General features: G+C 33.7%; 1 protein-coding gene across 1 annotated transcript in view; it reads left to right on the top strand.

Moving 5' to 3' along the window:
- FBXL5 (F-box and leucine rich repeat protein 5) overlaps positions 1–14,716 on the top strand; it is a 40,852-nt gene that overhangs the window by 7,558 nt on the left and 18,578 nt on the right. Inside the window, exons 2-6 of the mRNA XM_031941385.1 lie at positions 3,140–3,355; positions 5,104–5,199; positions 6,476–6,662; positions 9,588–9,770; positions 11,707–11,832. Of these exons, the coding sequence (XP_031797245.1) occupies positions 3,140–3,355; positions 5,104–5,199; positions 6,476–6,662; positions 9,588–9,770; positions 11,707–11,832 (808 nt within the window). The remainder of the gene's footprint in view (positions 1–3,139; positions 3,356–5,103; positions 5,200–6,475; positions 6,663–9,587; positions 9,771–11,706; positions 11,833–14,716) is intronic.

The following is a 14,716-nucleotide window of genomic DNA, read 5'->3' as shown; positions in this document are numbered from 1 at the left end:
ACCAAGCCATTTAATTTTACAAATGAAAAAACTTGGGCACAGAGATAACAGTGCTTTGGCCACAGTCATGTAGCAGCAAAGGAAGGGTTGAAAATGCAGGTCTTTTGGCTCCCCAGAGCTAGGCCTTTTTCCCATTGTACTGCTCTGCCTATTTTCTTATTTGGATTTTTGTGGAAATGAAAAATCAGAGACCAAGAAAGAGAATTGTAATTGTTGTTGTTGTTGTTTAATTGTCATTTGTTTGTAAGTAGTGAGTGGGGTCCTGAGGAGAGAGCCCTACTTGGTCAGAGCATTTTGAGGGGAAGGGAAGGTTGTGCTTTTTTGTATCTCCAGCAATCTAGCATTGTATCTGTAATGTGCTTATTGATTGAGTCTTATAGGATAATAGAAGTCATTCTCTAACCTCTAAAGATTAGTTGTCATTTTCCCAAGGTTATTCAGAAAAAAAGTGGCAGAATTAGGATGCAAGTTTTTGCCACTTTTCCCCTTCCCAAGCATCTTGATCTTGATCAAATAAAATATTGTTTTTTTAGTAAGGAAAAAATACATATGCTAATTGTATTAGTTTTTAGATTTACCTTTTAAATAGGATGTCCTGTGAGATATAGACAAGGCTTTTGTAAAAACAGTGTAAAACAAAGCTGGAAATTTTCACTATTAAAGGTGTCAGAAGACTTAAATCCAATTTTTTTTTTTAACCAAAGATTATTTTAAATGGAAAAAAAAAATAGAATCTTTGGTTCATAAAGAACCACTAATCTCATATGTTTTACTCAATACTTGTTGAAATACTTGTGTATACTCATAAAATTTGGGGAAGAAAGATGCTTATCATCTACTTCCCCTTTTTTCCCCCTGAGGCAATTGGGGTTGTGTGTTATGTGTCCGAGACCGGATTTGAACTCGTGTCCTCCTGACTTCAGGGCTGGTGCTCTATCCACTGTGCCACCCAGCTGCCCCTCTGGGTTTTTTTCCTTCCCTTTATTTTTAAGGGTGAACTGTCATTAGATTGAAATTATAATTGAAAAGAAGTATTAAGACAGATCAGACCCTAAGTGTTGAAAGTGCAAAGCAATGTTAGAAAGTATAGTTTTCTTTAACTGAGCATTTTCATTATTGTAGTTGTGCTAATCAGAAAATAAATTCAATTCAGAAAGACATTTAATTGTGTTCAACTGTATTTTATTAGGCAACATGACTTCTCTTTTCCCTATCCCCAGTTAATTATTGGCCTTGGGAATTGATAAAATGGGGAAAGAATAGTCTTAAGGTTTAAGAGTTTCTGAATATTCCAATTTTCTTTGGATACTGTAATCTGATTTTGAAGTTCTTCAGGTAGTTTACCTTTGTCATTTAATTGAAGTGATTTAAAAACCAGATCAAGTAACAGTCATTGCTTCTTTTGGCCATTTAAATTTGTGAAAGTGGTCAAATTGTATAATTCCTTTTCTTGTTCTTTAGATTAAATGCTCTCCTACACCCATTATTTTCTCAATAGTATTTTATTTTCTAAATACTTGTAAAGATAATCCATCAACATTCATTTCTCTTAAGATTTTGTCTTCCAAATTTTTTTTCCTCTCTCCCTCCCCTTCCGCCTACACAAGATAGCAAGCAATCTGATATAGGTTAAACATCTATAATCCTTCTACATGTATTTACATATTTGTCATGTTGTGCAAGAAAAATCAGATGAAAACCGGGGGAAAAATATGAGAAAGAAAAAGCAAACAAAAAGATGAAAATACAATGTTTGATCCACATTCAGTCATCATATTTCATATTTTTTCATATGGATGGCATTTTCCTTCCCAAGTCTATTGAAATTGTCTTAAATCATCACATTGCTGAAAAGAGCTAAGTCTATCATAGTTGCTCATCACATAATCTTGCTGTTACTGTCTGTGATATTCTCAAACCTATTGTTTTTCCTACTCTTATTAATATTCTAGTTTCTTTAAATTAAGTTCAAGATTCGTAGCCTGCACAATATCCATCTTGGTTGCTTGATTAGTATCTCTAATACTTGTGAAATTATCATAGAAGAGAATAGAATTCTTAAATAATTTTACTTAATATTTGATATGTTTTGTTTTTGAAAGAAATGCTAAGATACTTTATAGCAAACTCAGGAGTATTTGAAGTGCTTAATTTTGTGTAGGTACCATTGTTGATTAGGTAGTTATAACATTTTAGAGGGGAGTTATAATCTCTCATCCTTGGAAAGATATCTGGACAACAGCTACTTTACCCAGTACTTTGCAAAACAGGTTTATAGACTTCTTAATGTCCCAAATAATCTATGGTTTTTTTTTTTAATTTTAAATCTTTTCCTTAACCTAACCCTGTTACCTCCTTAAAGTTGAGGAAATCAAGTTGTAACTTTTTCTCATTACCTGAGTGAGACCAACCAAGTTTTTCTTTTTTATGTTTGACTCTCAAACCTCCCAGAACTGTCTCTTAGCTTGATAATTTTATTCTTGAGGGTTATTAAGGGCATTGTCCCTTAAATATGCCTAAAGTAATGATTTAGGATTTTAATCCAGATTTTTTGATTCCAGAGCTCTTTTCCAGTGTACCATGCTTACTAATAGTAAATAAAGGCAAATAAAATTGACATTGAGTTATGTCTGTGGAATTTAAACAAAAAGACTTCCAACCATTCATTCAAATAGATTAGGTTTATGGTCTTGAAACCTGCTGTCTCTTTTTAGTCTTGCACATCATTTATTTTAGAGATGAATCTTTTTTTTTCCTCCAAGTTGTTGTTCTTGTTGTTTTTTGGCTGAGTTGGGGTTAAGTGATTTACCCAGGGTCACACAGCTAGGAAGTATTAAGTGTCTGAGATCAGATTTGAACTCATGTCCTCCTGACTTCAGGGCCAGTACTCCATCCACTGTGCCATCTAGCTGTCCCATGAGATGAATCATTTTTAGGAATAGGGATCACACAGCCAGTTGTTGGCAGAGTTTGTATCAGAATTCAAGTATTCTGAATTCTAATGTAATATTATAGTGACTTGCTGCATTTTCAGAGCCCAAAGTATAAAGGGAAGGGTTTACAAATTAGTTAAAATAAATGGAAGAGATTGTAACGTTCTTTGTACATGTTAATTCGAACTGTTTTTATTTTCATTCAGCTTTCTAAAACCAACTTTTCCAACAACAATGATTTCCGTGCTCTTCTGCAATCTCTGTACGCCACATTCAAGGAATTCAAAATGCACGAGCAGATTGAGAACGAATACATTATTGGCTTGCTTCAGCAACGCAGCCGGACCATTTATAATGTACACTCTGACAACAAACTCTCAGAAATGCTTAGCCTCTTTGAGAAAGGGTTAAAGAATGTTAAGGTAAGTTTTAAAATATTAAATTAATATTTTTGTAGTCTTATTTATGCAAAATTTGCCAAAATTTTCTATCAACCAACCTGTAAGCATTAACTGGACATGAAGAGGTTTTAAAAATGAAATTTATTCTTAAAAGGTTTGTTTTCCATACCTGGGAAACAACAAGTCTGCACCTGTCTCAATACCTGTTTTCAAAATAAATACAAAACATGAAGAATTATTTTTTGAGTTGAATATGACTTTCTTCATGAACTAAACTGAATTCTTCCAGATCTTTCTAAAATGCTAAGTCTGATGAAACCATGAAGATTTTCAAGTTTGTTTGGGTTAACTCAAAAACAAATTTCTTTTTTTTTTTCTTCCCTGAGGCAATTGAAGTTAGTCACTTGCCCAGGGTCACACAGCTACTTAGTGCTAAGTTTCTGAGACTAGATCTGAACTCAGGTCCTCCTGACTCAGGGCTGGTGCTTTATCCGCTACACCACCTAGCTGCCTCCTAAAAACGAATATCTTAAATAACTTTGAATTTATAAGTTTGTTACCAGTTAAAAGGGTTACCTTTCTATTTCTTTTCTGTTGTGAGAGTAATAAAATACTGAAATAAGGTGGTGGGTGATACAAGATGTTTTTGAAGGTTGAAATTAAGTTCAAGATTTTTTTTTCCCCTCGGATATGTTTTAAAAGTATTGATTACTTTTACATTGATTCTGATTTATCCTACTTCCATTATTGATGGTATAGGTCCAAATAGCCACATCACTGTCTTTGCATATTAATTTTACCAATTGAGTTTTTGTTTACACTCCTGACTCTTAAGAGAAGTACAAAAGGGTTTGAAATGAAAATTGGTCAATATTTTCTCATCATTCATAAGAATTAGAATGTTGTGTACAAGCATTACCGGATTGTGTTTATCAAACATGGGGGGAAAGAATCAAAGAAGGAAAGAAAACTTATTTGATAATGTATGGAATGGAATGATGATAATACACATTCAAGAGAAGGCATAACTGTTCAGCTCATTCTCATGAGTCGAGTCTCATGAAGTATTGGTGATTTTCCAAGGCTATTTATTTATTTCCTTGTGTTAAGACCTAAGACCCCTCCCGGGTCTAACTATGATCCTGTAATCTTTGTAGAATATCATCACTAAAAGTACTTGATTAACATGGTTTCCAGTCAACATTAATACATTATAACCAAAAAGTCATTATCAAGGTGTGAGATCCTCTTATAATACTGTTTGTCCAATTATCCAATAATAACATTTATGACACTGTTTCTTTGAAATTAACTGTTGTACTCCTGTGATATTGGCTTGCTTAACATCATATTTTGGTAGTATCGATTCTAACTGTTAACAAAGGGATGCCTGTACAATGAAGATAAGTAGGAATTAGTTATTTAAGTTCTTCTATAAAAAATAAATTTTTGAAGCAATTAATGATAATTTTAGATTTTTATAGAGTAAAAGTGCACATAAAATTTTGAAGTTCTCATCATATGTTATATCTGTTCTATAGCAGAAAAAAGTTTCCATTAAAGGAATTGAGAGTTTTCTATTTTAAGGGTATTTTTTTCTCCTAGGCTTTGATGGTATATGCTGTTATAACTTTTTATTTTGTGAAAATTTCACATAAAATCTAAAACTGCTTCCTGAGATTAGTATGGGATATAAATAAACAAAATATTTCAGTATTTATAAACTTAGTTTTAAAGTACACATTCTTTTTTTTTTTTTTTTTCTTCAGAACGAGTATGAGCAGCTAAATTATGCAAAGCAACTGAAGGAGAGGCTAGAAGCTTTTACAAGGGATTTCCTTCCTCACATGAAAGAAGAAGAGGAAGTGAGTATACATTAATTTTTTCTTGTGCATCAGTTTTAAGATATGTCATTGCTTTGATAGAGGTGAAACTGGCTCCAAACCTATCTTTTTGAGGAGAAGGCCAAGGAAGCAAGAAAGTCCAAATTGTTTGGGATTAATTCCTTCATTAAACAAGCAAGTTTCTTTTATGTGCATAGCCTTGCACTTATGCTTTGAGATCCCTCTAAAAAATGATCTGTTTCCATATTAAGTTTAGAGGGTCAGAATGGTAATTTTGCACTGGTGGTCTTTGAGTTTGCTTCAGTGCAGTTTAGTTGAATAAGTGTTTATGAATTATTTAATAGAACCCTATGATACAGTCCATATATGACAGCTATTACTAGTACCATTGTTACATTTTTCAAAATATTACAACTTAATATAAAATAGTTCTTAGATAGTAAGATAAATCTTACGACTCCAGGATTTTTCCACTGTTCAAAAAAAGAATGATCAAAGGGAGACATCACCACAACAAATTAGATTAAGTTGAGCATTAATATAGTTATTGCCTCTCATTTTGTGAAATAATGTGGCATTCTCCTGATTTGAAATCTGTTCCTTGATGATTTGTTAGCCATGTAAATCTTGAAATGGAAGATAACTGTGGTTTATAGCAATAAAATAGATATTAATTTATATTTGCAAATATATTTAATGAATGATTTTTGATTGTATTAATGATGACCTTGTAGGTTGTCCTGCTTCCTTTAGACAGGCCCACATTTAAAATATCTGGTTAAATAGGTGTAGAGTTTTAATTAGAACTGGCTGGGAAGTAAGTCCTTTTTCATTATTCTAGTGAGTCATGAGGCCAACTAAAAAAGACATGAATGACAGTAAAACTTGGTAATGATTGAAAGTTAAAATCTATTTTGAAGCTTACTTAGTTTATAGTTGTCACCTTAATGTATTTCATTTCCCTTTTGCTCATTTTGATTTGTTGTAAGATGAACCAATAACAGATAACATTTGTAGTAAATGTTATGTCATTTTCTTCTTTTGGATCTGTTCTAAATAGATGATGTGTGTGTGTGTGTGTGTGTGTGTGTGTGTGTGTGTGTGTGTGTGTGTATTTGAAAGTTAGGTCACTATCTTATTTTTATTAAGGGGATTGTACATACTATTATAATTCTGAATGTTGATTTCTCTGAATTTGAGAAAACTTAAGGAAATTGCCTATATATTTTAAAAATATCTAATACCTGAAAATTATAACATTTCTTTTGAAACAATTATTTTGACTGTCATAATTTAGGTTTTTCAGCCTATGTTGATGGAATATTTTACCTATGAAGAGCTAAAGGACATTAAAAAGAAAGTGATTGCACAACATTGTTCTCACAAGGACACTGCAGAACTTCTTAGAGGGCTTAGTCTCTGGAATCAAGCTGAAGAGAGACAGAAGTTTTTTAAGTATTCTGTGGATGAAAAATCAGATAAAGGTAAAACTTAACAAAGTTAAAAAGTAATTCACTGTTTACTTCCTACTTCAAACACCATTTCAGCTTTTTAAAATGGAATGTAGATTTCTTTTCAGCAGGGATTTTAGAAATGAAGTTGTATTTTCATTCAGCACTTAAGTATTTATTTTAAAATATAAATTTGTTTTAAGTTCCTTATTCTGAACCTTTAATTACATGTTAAGGCATTTTAATCTCATGGGCTAGAGACATAGGTGACCTCTACTACTTTTTAGATAAATCTAAGAAGTGTAAAATTAAGGGAAATCTCCATATGGTTTTGGGGAGATAAATGTGTATTTATTTCCCAGTATCACTATAAAGTTTTTTTTTCCTTTTTATGTTCCGAGCGTACAAAACGTTCACTTACTTGCTTGTTTGTTTTCTTGACAACATAAAGAATATTTATAAATCAGTCAAGAACTATTCACTGAGTGCCAGGTACTTTGCTCTCTGCTGAGGGTACAAATATAGTGATCAAGTCTCTATTCCCAGAAAGCTCACCGTCTTCTAATGCAGGAGATAACAAGGATCTATTAAGGCATACCCAGATTTGCTCAAACAAATGTACACATAAGTAGGCACACATGTGTCTGTACATATAACTATACAGGTCTTCATATGTGTGGAACACGTGTGTACACATACATACAATATCTATATTGATAGATGTGTCTTTTCTTCCACATAGACATGGACAGAATAAATGCAAATGATCAGGAATCCATTCCTGGTTCGGCTACTAATTACAGTTTTTCATATTGTAATTTCTTTATTTGCAGAATTAGAAGATTAGACCTTAATGGATATGTTAATCATTCCTGTGACCCTCCCTTACATTTTATTTTCATTGAGTCCAGTGAATACACAGAATTTATCTGTATGGAGTTCTTTGAAACAACAATTATAAATATAAGAACTATGCATGGCTTTATGAATGTTATCTTTAATTCTTAGCTGCCATTTAGTTACTTATTAATCTTTTATGAAGTATTTGTAGAAAAGCCCTTATTCTTCCAAGATAGAAGATTTAGACATAAAAATGCTATTGAAGTGTTCTGAGTGATGTCTGATGAAATTTGTTCCCTTTGCTGTGTTTTTTTATTAAATGAAAAATTTAGGGACTCTATAATTTGAAATAAAAATGCGTAGGTTATCATTAAATGCATAAAACTTCTTCACTGGGATACTTTACTGGGAAACCCAGGCTTATGCTGGTTGTGTCATGTTTTATTGTAATTATAACATATGATTTAAAAGCATCATACCTGGAAATCTTAATTTCCCACTCCTTCAAAGAAAATGCTAGTTACTTTGTTTTGAGTTTCTTCTCCTTCTCTCTCTCTCTCTCCCTCTCCCTCTCCCTCTCCCTCTCCCTCTCCCTCTCTTCCTCCCTCCCTCCCAACCTTTCTCCTACTTTCCCTCCCTTCCTTTCTTAAGGGACTTTTCTTTTATCAGTTTCTTAACCTAGAAGATTTTTCCTGAAACTGAGAAGTAGATATAGTTTTCACTATTATGTTTACAAAGGAAATGTACATTGTACCTGTACTCTACATTGAGTCTTTCTTTTATTCCTGAATCTTTCCTGTATTTACATGTGAAATGTATTCTAAATCTTGCCTAGATTTTAGGAGTACAAATGCTCCCTATAAACAGTAGCAGTACTCCAATGTGATTAAGTATTTCCATATTTATATGGCATGCTTTATTCCTTCTTCCCTCTTTCCCTCCATTTCTTCCTCCTTTACTTTCCTCCCTCCCTTCCATTATTCCTTCTTCCTTTCCTTCCTTTCCTCCCTCTTTCCCTTCCTTCCTTTCTTCTCTTCTCCCTCACTCACTCCTATCCTCCTTATCTCCCATCCTCCTTCCCTCCCTCACATTCCCCCTCCCTCTCATCTTCCCTCTGTCTTTCCTTCCCTCCCATTTTCCCTTTCTTCCATCCTCCCTCCCATCCTCCTTCCCTCCTTCCTATCTTCTCTCCTCCTTCTCTCCTATCCTCCCTCCCTCTTTTTCTCCCTTTCATCCTCCTTCCCTCATTCCTTTCTTTTTTCTTTCTCTTTCTGTTTCTCATTTTCTTTCCCTCTTTTTTTCTTTCTGTACTTGCCTCTTGCTCTCTCCCTCCTTCTTTCCCTTCTTCACTAATTTTGTCACTATAAATATATCCTTCAGGTTATTTTGTGAATCTGATTATTTAGATCACAAAGTCAATTCTTGGTGTACTTTATAATATGAAGTTTTTATATTTTGTGTTTCATTTCATATCATTTTCCATCCTTCTTAAGAAAGTATCATTAAAGTTATGGAGTTCTTATGTGAAATTCTTCATGTTATAATTACATTGAAAAACAGTGACTTGGTAGAAATGGTGTGGGAGGTTTTTCATCAAAGATCAGAATATGTTGCCATGATTTTGACTTGTTTAATTTTGAAAAGTAATTGTTAATGACAAAATCTGGTTTAAGCATCCAGTAAATAAAGGGATTCAGTTTTTGGGTTTCACAGTTTGGCATCCTTCACACATGTTTGTTTTAATAAAGGCTTGTCTGCCTTTAAAGCTGTACAACCTGTTTAGTTCCTTTTTCAAATGATACTGTCTTTGCCACAAAGTGAAGATTGTTTTCCTCTGACGCCTTTGTAAAAGGAAGTTAACTCAGTTTCTTCATAATTGTGCATCCCATTAATAAAGTATTACTTGTGTCATAGTCGTTTGACCCTCCGGATCCTTAGCAAGTTAAGCTTTCTCATGGTATCTCTAATGCATATTGTTTCATTTGTACATCTTGCAGGCAGGAGGAATCCAACTTCAGGCATTGGTTTTTTATATGTAGAATTATGTGATTGTGTTTTTATTTTTCATTTCTTAAAGGCTTCATTGTTAAGTGGTTATATATATATTTCTTCTTCCAGAAACTGAAGTTCCAGATTACTCCACAAATATTACCCATCTTCCTCCTGAAGTAATGCTGACGATTTTCAGTTACCTTAATCCTCAAGAGTTGTGTCGATGCAGTCAAGTTAGTACTAAATGGTCTCAGCTGGCTAAAACTGGATCTCTCTGGAAACATCTTTACCCTGTTCATTGGGCTAGAGGTAAGTGATGGCAACTTTATTTTTATAAAAATATTTTCTTAAGCTGCTTATTTAGAGATAGAATGTGTCTAAGTTAAATAAAAAACTTGGGCAAGTTCCATCTAACAAACTAATTTCATAAAATAGAAGTATTCAATTATTTTAAAATTAAGAACTAAAATAGGTTAGTAGAAGTTTAAATAATCGAAAGAGGTTGAATATGCAAAATAGAAATTCATTGAAATTAAGAAGATGGTAGCTCATGGGGAAGAATGACTTAGAATTTAGTAATACTCCAAAACAATTTTGCCTTGTATTTTTATTCTTTTAAATATTATTGTTCATGTTGATACATCAACATCATACATTTTCCATCAATACTTTATGGAAAGTTTGATCTATTCATGAGGACTCCATGCAAGCATAATGTAAAACACAACATAATATGAACTACATTTTTCTCTCTTTGACTTTAATTTAAATATTAATTCTCTAGGTGAGTATTATTTAGCTTTAGATTCACATTTGTCAATTTTGTAATCATTTGGTTTATTTTGTAATTGTGACAAGATACATTGAAAATGTATTTTCCTACCATGAGTTTATGTGTATATGTGAGCATTTACATGATTAGGTTATATTTTTATATTCCTTTCTTATTGAGGAGATTCAACTCACTGTTAAAAAAAATGCTAGTTAGAAATTATATGTTCTTTAACAATAATTAAGAGTCATTTGGGGCATTTTATATAAAGGTACTATGTAATTATTCTTTTGGGTGTTTATCCTAAAACATTTATATTGATACTTGTAAATTTTTTTCTTTGAAAATATTTTTCCTGATTAATTTTATTTTTCTTGGCATATATAGTTATGAAATAAGGAATGATGGGTAAAAAAGGGTAAATACACCAGATATTTTTTGTCTTTATGTAGATCTTTTGAAATGTTTAATTCATGTCCCAGACAAATTAGCTATCATATGATATAAAAGTTACTATTAAGTCTAGTATTTCAAGGTATTTGAGTCATGATATATGTGTTAAACACTGGGCCAACATAAGATAGATAAATCCTATGTGATCTACATTTTTGCTTCTTTTTAATTAGCTTAATCAATGTTAAGAACTACAAGTAGTTGTTTTATTTGGTCCTTCAAGCAAATTGGTCATCTCGTACGTATGTAATATTAAAATAGTTGAGAAAACAAAATTACATGATAGACTCTAGTTGTACATTTGCCATATGCTTGTTTTAAAACAGTAATTGCAGCATGTTCTGCTAGAACTTTAGCTTTTCCTTTTATCTTCCCCTTTGACTTCTGTACCCACCTACTTCTGTTTTCCTGATCAATTCACTGCAGACCAGAAACTCCTGCCTTTGTGTATCAACACCAGCATATTGGGGTACTACTGCCATGGCCAGTATGCAGCCACAGTTTTCACCAGTAGGGGTCAGAGGTTAGGTCACTTTCATTGACTTCTAAGATTGCATGTAAGAATATTGCTGTATTGATATGATTACCCATAGGAATGGGATTATAACTGTTCTGCTTTTTGAGCTAAAACAAACCAAGAAAGTCCAAACTCTTCAGAAATTAAAGAATGCAGATGAGTATGTGTTTATATATTTATTGGAAATTTGCGAAGTTTCCAAAGGAACCAGGGTATATCCTAAATAAGTTATTAGTCCATTTTTCCTGTACTAACATTTCATGTTGAACATTTTCAAAGTGCTTAAAGGTCAGATCCTGTTCCAGTGAACTTCAGGGAACTATGCAAATTATTTGTTGAGCTGGAATTTTGATGTTTTGCTTGAATTGATGGGCCACTGTCTGTAACACAGAAGTCTCTTCAGAATTTTTTCATTATAGAATGATGTTTGTTGTAATGAAATCTGTTGTAAGAAGATTTGGTCTGCACTTATTTTTTTCTTTTCCTTTCATTTGGTTGAGAAGGTGACTGGTATAGTGGTCCAGCAACTGAACTTGATACTGAACCTGATGAGGAATGGGTGAGAAATAGAAAAGATGAAAGCCGAGCTTTTCAAGAATGGGATGAAGATGCTGATATAGATGAATCTGGTAAGCCAAATTGTGGACCAAAATTGTATGCAGATTTCTTTCACAGATTGTATGCAAATACTTTTGCATTTCAAAGGTTTTTAACTTATGTGATTACAGAAACAAATAAAACTTATGATTGCTTCTTGAAAATAGTTTTGGCAATATAGAATTGTTTTATAGCTGTGGTTTTGTGTGATAAAATTTGTTTTAAACCTTTTATAATAAGGTACTAATCCTATTATTTTAAGTGAAACTTGTTAATTCCAAAACAGTTTAGACTAGTTATTGAAAGATGTTCTAACTACAGCAGACAAAAAAGTCCTGAGATTTTTTTCCCCTCTAAACCCAAATTTATAATGCAATTCATTAATTAACCTTCTCTACCTAGTTGGTCTGGAAGAGAACTCGCTTGTGAAAATGGATTAATAATATTATTTTAGTGCATTTAACGAAAGAACTGGGGTGATTTTTTTGGGGGTCTCATTTGGAATATGGTATTTCTAGTAATTGACAAATTGCTTAAATTCCAGCCTTAGTGTCACATTGTCTAATAAAATTATCATTAATATTGCAACTTTTGTATTTAAATGTTTTTCCCAATGTGTTTGAATTATAACATATAATTACATTTATCTTTGATTTTCTGTTAGGAAGTAGATAAGAAAAGATGATTTCTCATTCTAAATGGGTGGTGAGTAAGTGGAACAATTGAGTAAATGACCCTTATTTGAGGTGATGAGGCTCTAGTGGACTCTAAAGACTGCTTTTATGATCTATAAAATAGGGATCACTATTTAGTTTTAATCACTAATCATAGACGAAAAATAATTTCCTTTTTAGTAGAATATGAAGTGTCAAAATAAGTTTTGATAAAAGACAAGGTACCCATTTTTGTTTAGAACAATAAATCTTGTGAATTTTAAGGGATAGAATCCTCAGTTCAGAGAATAAATAAAAATGTAATAAAAATTTCTCCATAGAATAGGAAAAAAAAAAAACTTAAGTAGTTGAAAAAAAAAGAGAATTTTGAAAGATCTTAGTTTTTAATTTTTGTCACAGCAAACATTTCATTCAGTGTTTATGTGACCCTACAATTCTAGCTTTTAACAAATTCATTGATTATGTTTATATTTTTTTTGTAAGCTGTTAATAGTTTTATTTTTGCTTCTGATTCCTAACCATAATCTTTTATAAAGTGTGATAGAATTGAATTCTTTTATTTTCCAGTAGGATCAACTTCAGATAACAGTTCTAAAAAGATGGGGAAAACTTTACTACAAAACTGAGAACAGATTACCCTTAGTAGTAAAGCCATAAAAGTAACCTAATTCCTGACTTAACTTCCATATTTTGGGATATTACCTAGAGTTGCATTCTTAGGAAAACACAAATCCATAGGAAAAATGGGACATGAGTTTTAAATTCTTTAATCTTTTAAATATAGATGTATCATTTTCTTAGTTGGAAAGGGAATATTGAACAGAAAATGCTTTGGCTGTGGCTTCCTAGAAAATTTTCCCCTTTTATCTAAACTTCCTAAGTAACTTTTAAAAAATATTTCAGACTTATTTTTTGTTGACTAAAACTTCTGTGTTGGTTCTTTTTTTATTTCTATATGTTGGTCATATTGCTTCATGAACTGTTTTTGAGTTTTTACTGAGTCTTCTTCCTTGATTACTTAAAATTTTTCTTAATCTACATATCACCAGACTCCATGTGTTTTCCATGTTGTCTGTCATGCTTGGAACTCTCTTATTCCTCATTTCTATTTGCTGGTTTCTCTGGGTTTCCTCAAGTCTTCATTTGATGATTCTACTTACCGTTGGTATATGGAACATGCACACGCTTACAGATGACACAGAATCCAGAAGATCTGAAAGGTGGACAGCTTGTGGCGAGAGAACTTGGCAATATTGCTTCCCAGTAGCGGCCCTGAGTGAAACCAGGCTGGCAGGTGAAGGCAGAGCTGACGCCATGGCTCCCTCTGGAGTGGCCACAGAGGTGGGATGCTCCATGAAGCTGGTCTGGGCTTTGTGATCAGAACTTGTCATGGAGCTTGTATGCTTCTCCAAGGGAATAATGACAGGTTCTTAACATTGGTCACTTGTCAGCAGCGCTCACTCCTGCCACGCCAGGCTCTGAATGGTCCAAGAAGAATGGCCTGGAGATCTGCTGGCCTGCTCCTTGATGGGCTTGAGATGGAGGGCCAACCCAGGAGGCTGTGGGCCTTTAGTAATGAGCAGGTTCAGACTCTCAGATGTGCAAGGGAGTCCTTGGGAGGAGGGCAGTAGGAACTTCAGCCATGAGCATCCCATGACCATCTCACCGACACTATTCTTACCTGAATGTGCTCTCAGCAAAGATTGGTGTTTCCTAGACTTTCACTATCAGGGGAAGAGGCAAGATGTGACCCAGCGCTGGACCAATCCTGGACTCATCCTCTCCATGCACAGTCTTCTCATTCCACAAAAGCTGCGACTCCACAGCACGATGAGCCCCGGAAGGTTTGATGCCCTCAGTCGAGTGCTTCTCTGAGTATGACCCATCTGTGGCTAGCTCAGAGGGAAGGCTGAGCCAGCGTGGAGCTAGCAACAGTGGGGCACAAAAGCAGTGGACAGCTTTCTGGGACCCGGCGTTCACAGAATGTCAGCTTGTTTGATAGAAATGATGGGGCAATTCAGAAGCTGCTGAATGAGACATGAGAGCTCCCCAGAGCTTCCTGGCAGGAGGCAACATTTAATTCCAGAGCGATGCTTAGATGTGGGATTCTTGGCTCAGTAAGAACGCAGATGGAATTCATAACCATCCAAAGTGCTTTTATGGTGCCCTGAAGGCTATTTATGGGCCAAAGATCTAGAGCATATCTGGGCTACTCAGGGCCTATTGGTGAGGAGGACGTGGT

Source organism: Sarcophilus harrisii, chromosome 6 (assembly GCF_902635505.1).
Source record: "Sarcophilus harrisii chromosome 6, mSarHar1.11, whole genome shotgun sequence".
Lineage (NCBI taxonomy): Eukaryota > Metazoa > Chordata > Mammalia > Dasyuromorphia > Dasyuridae > Sarcophilus > Sarcophilus harrisii.
The sequence above is the reverse complement of the archived record's forward strand: the minus strand, read 5'-3'. Positions and strand labels throughout refer to the sequence as shown.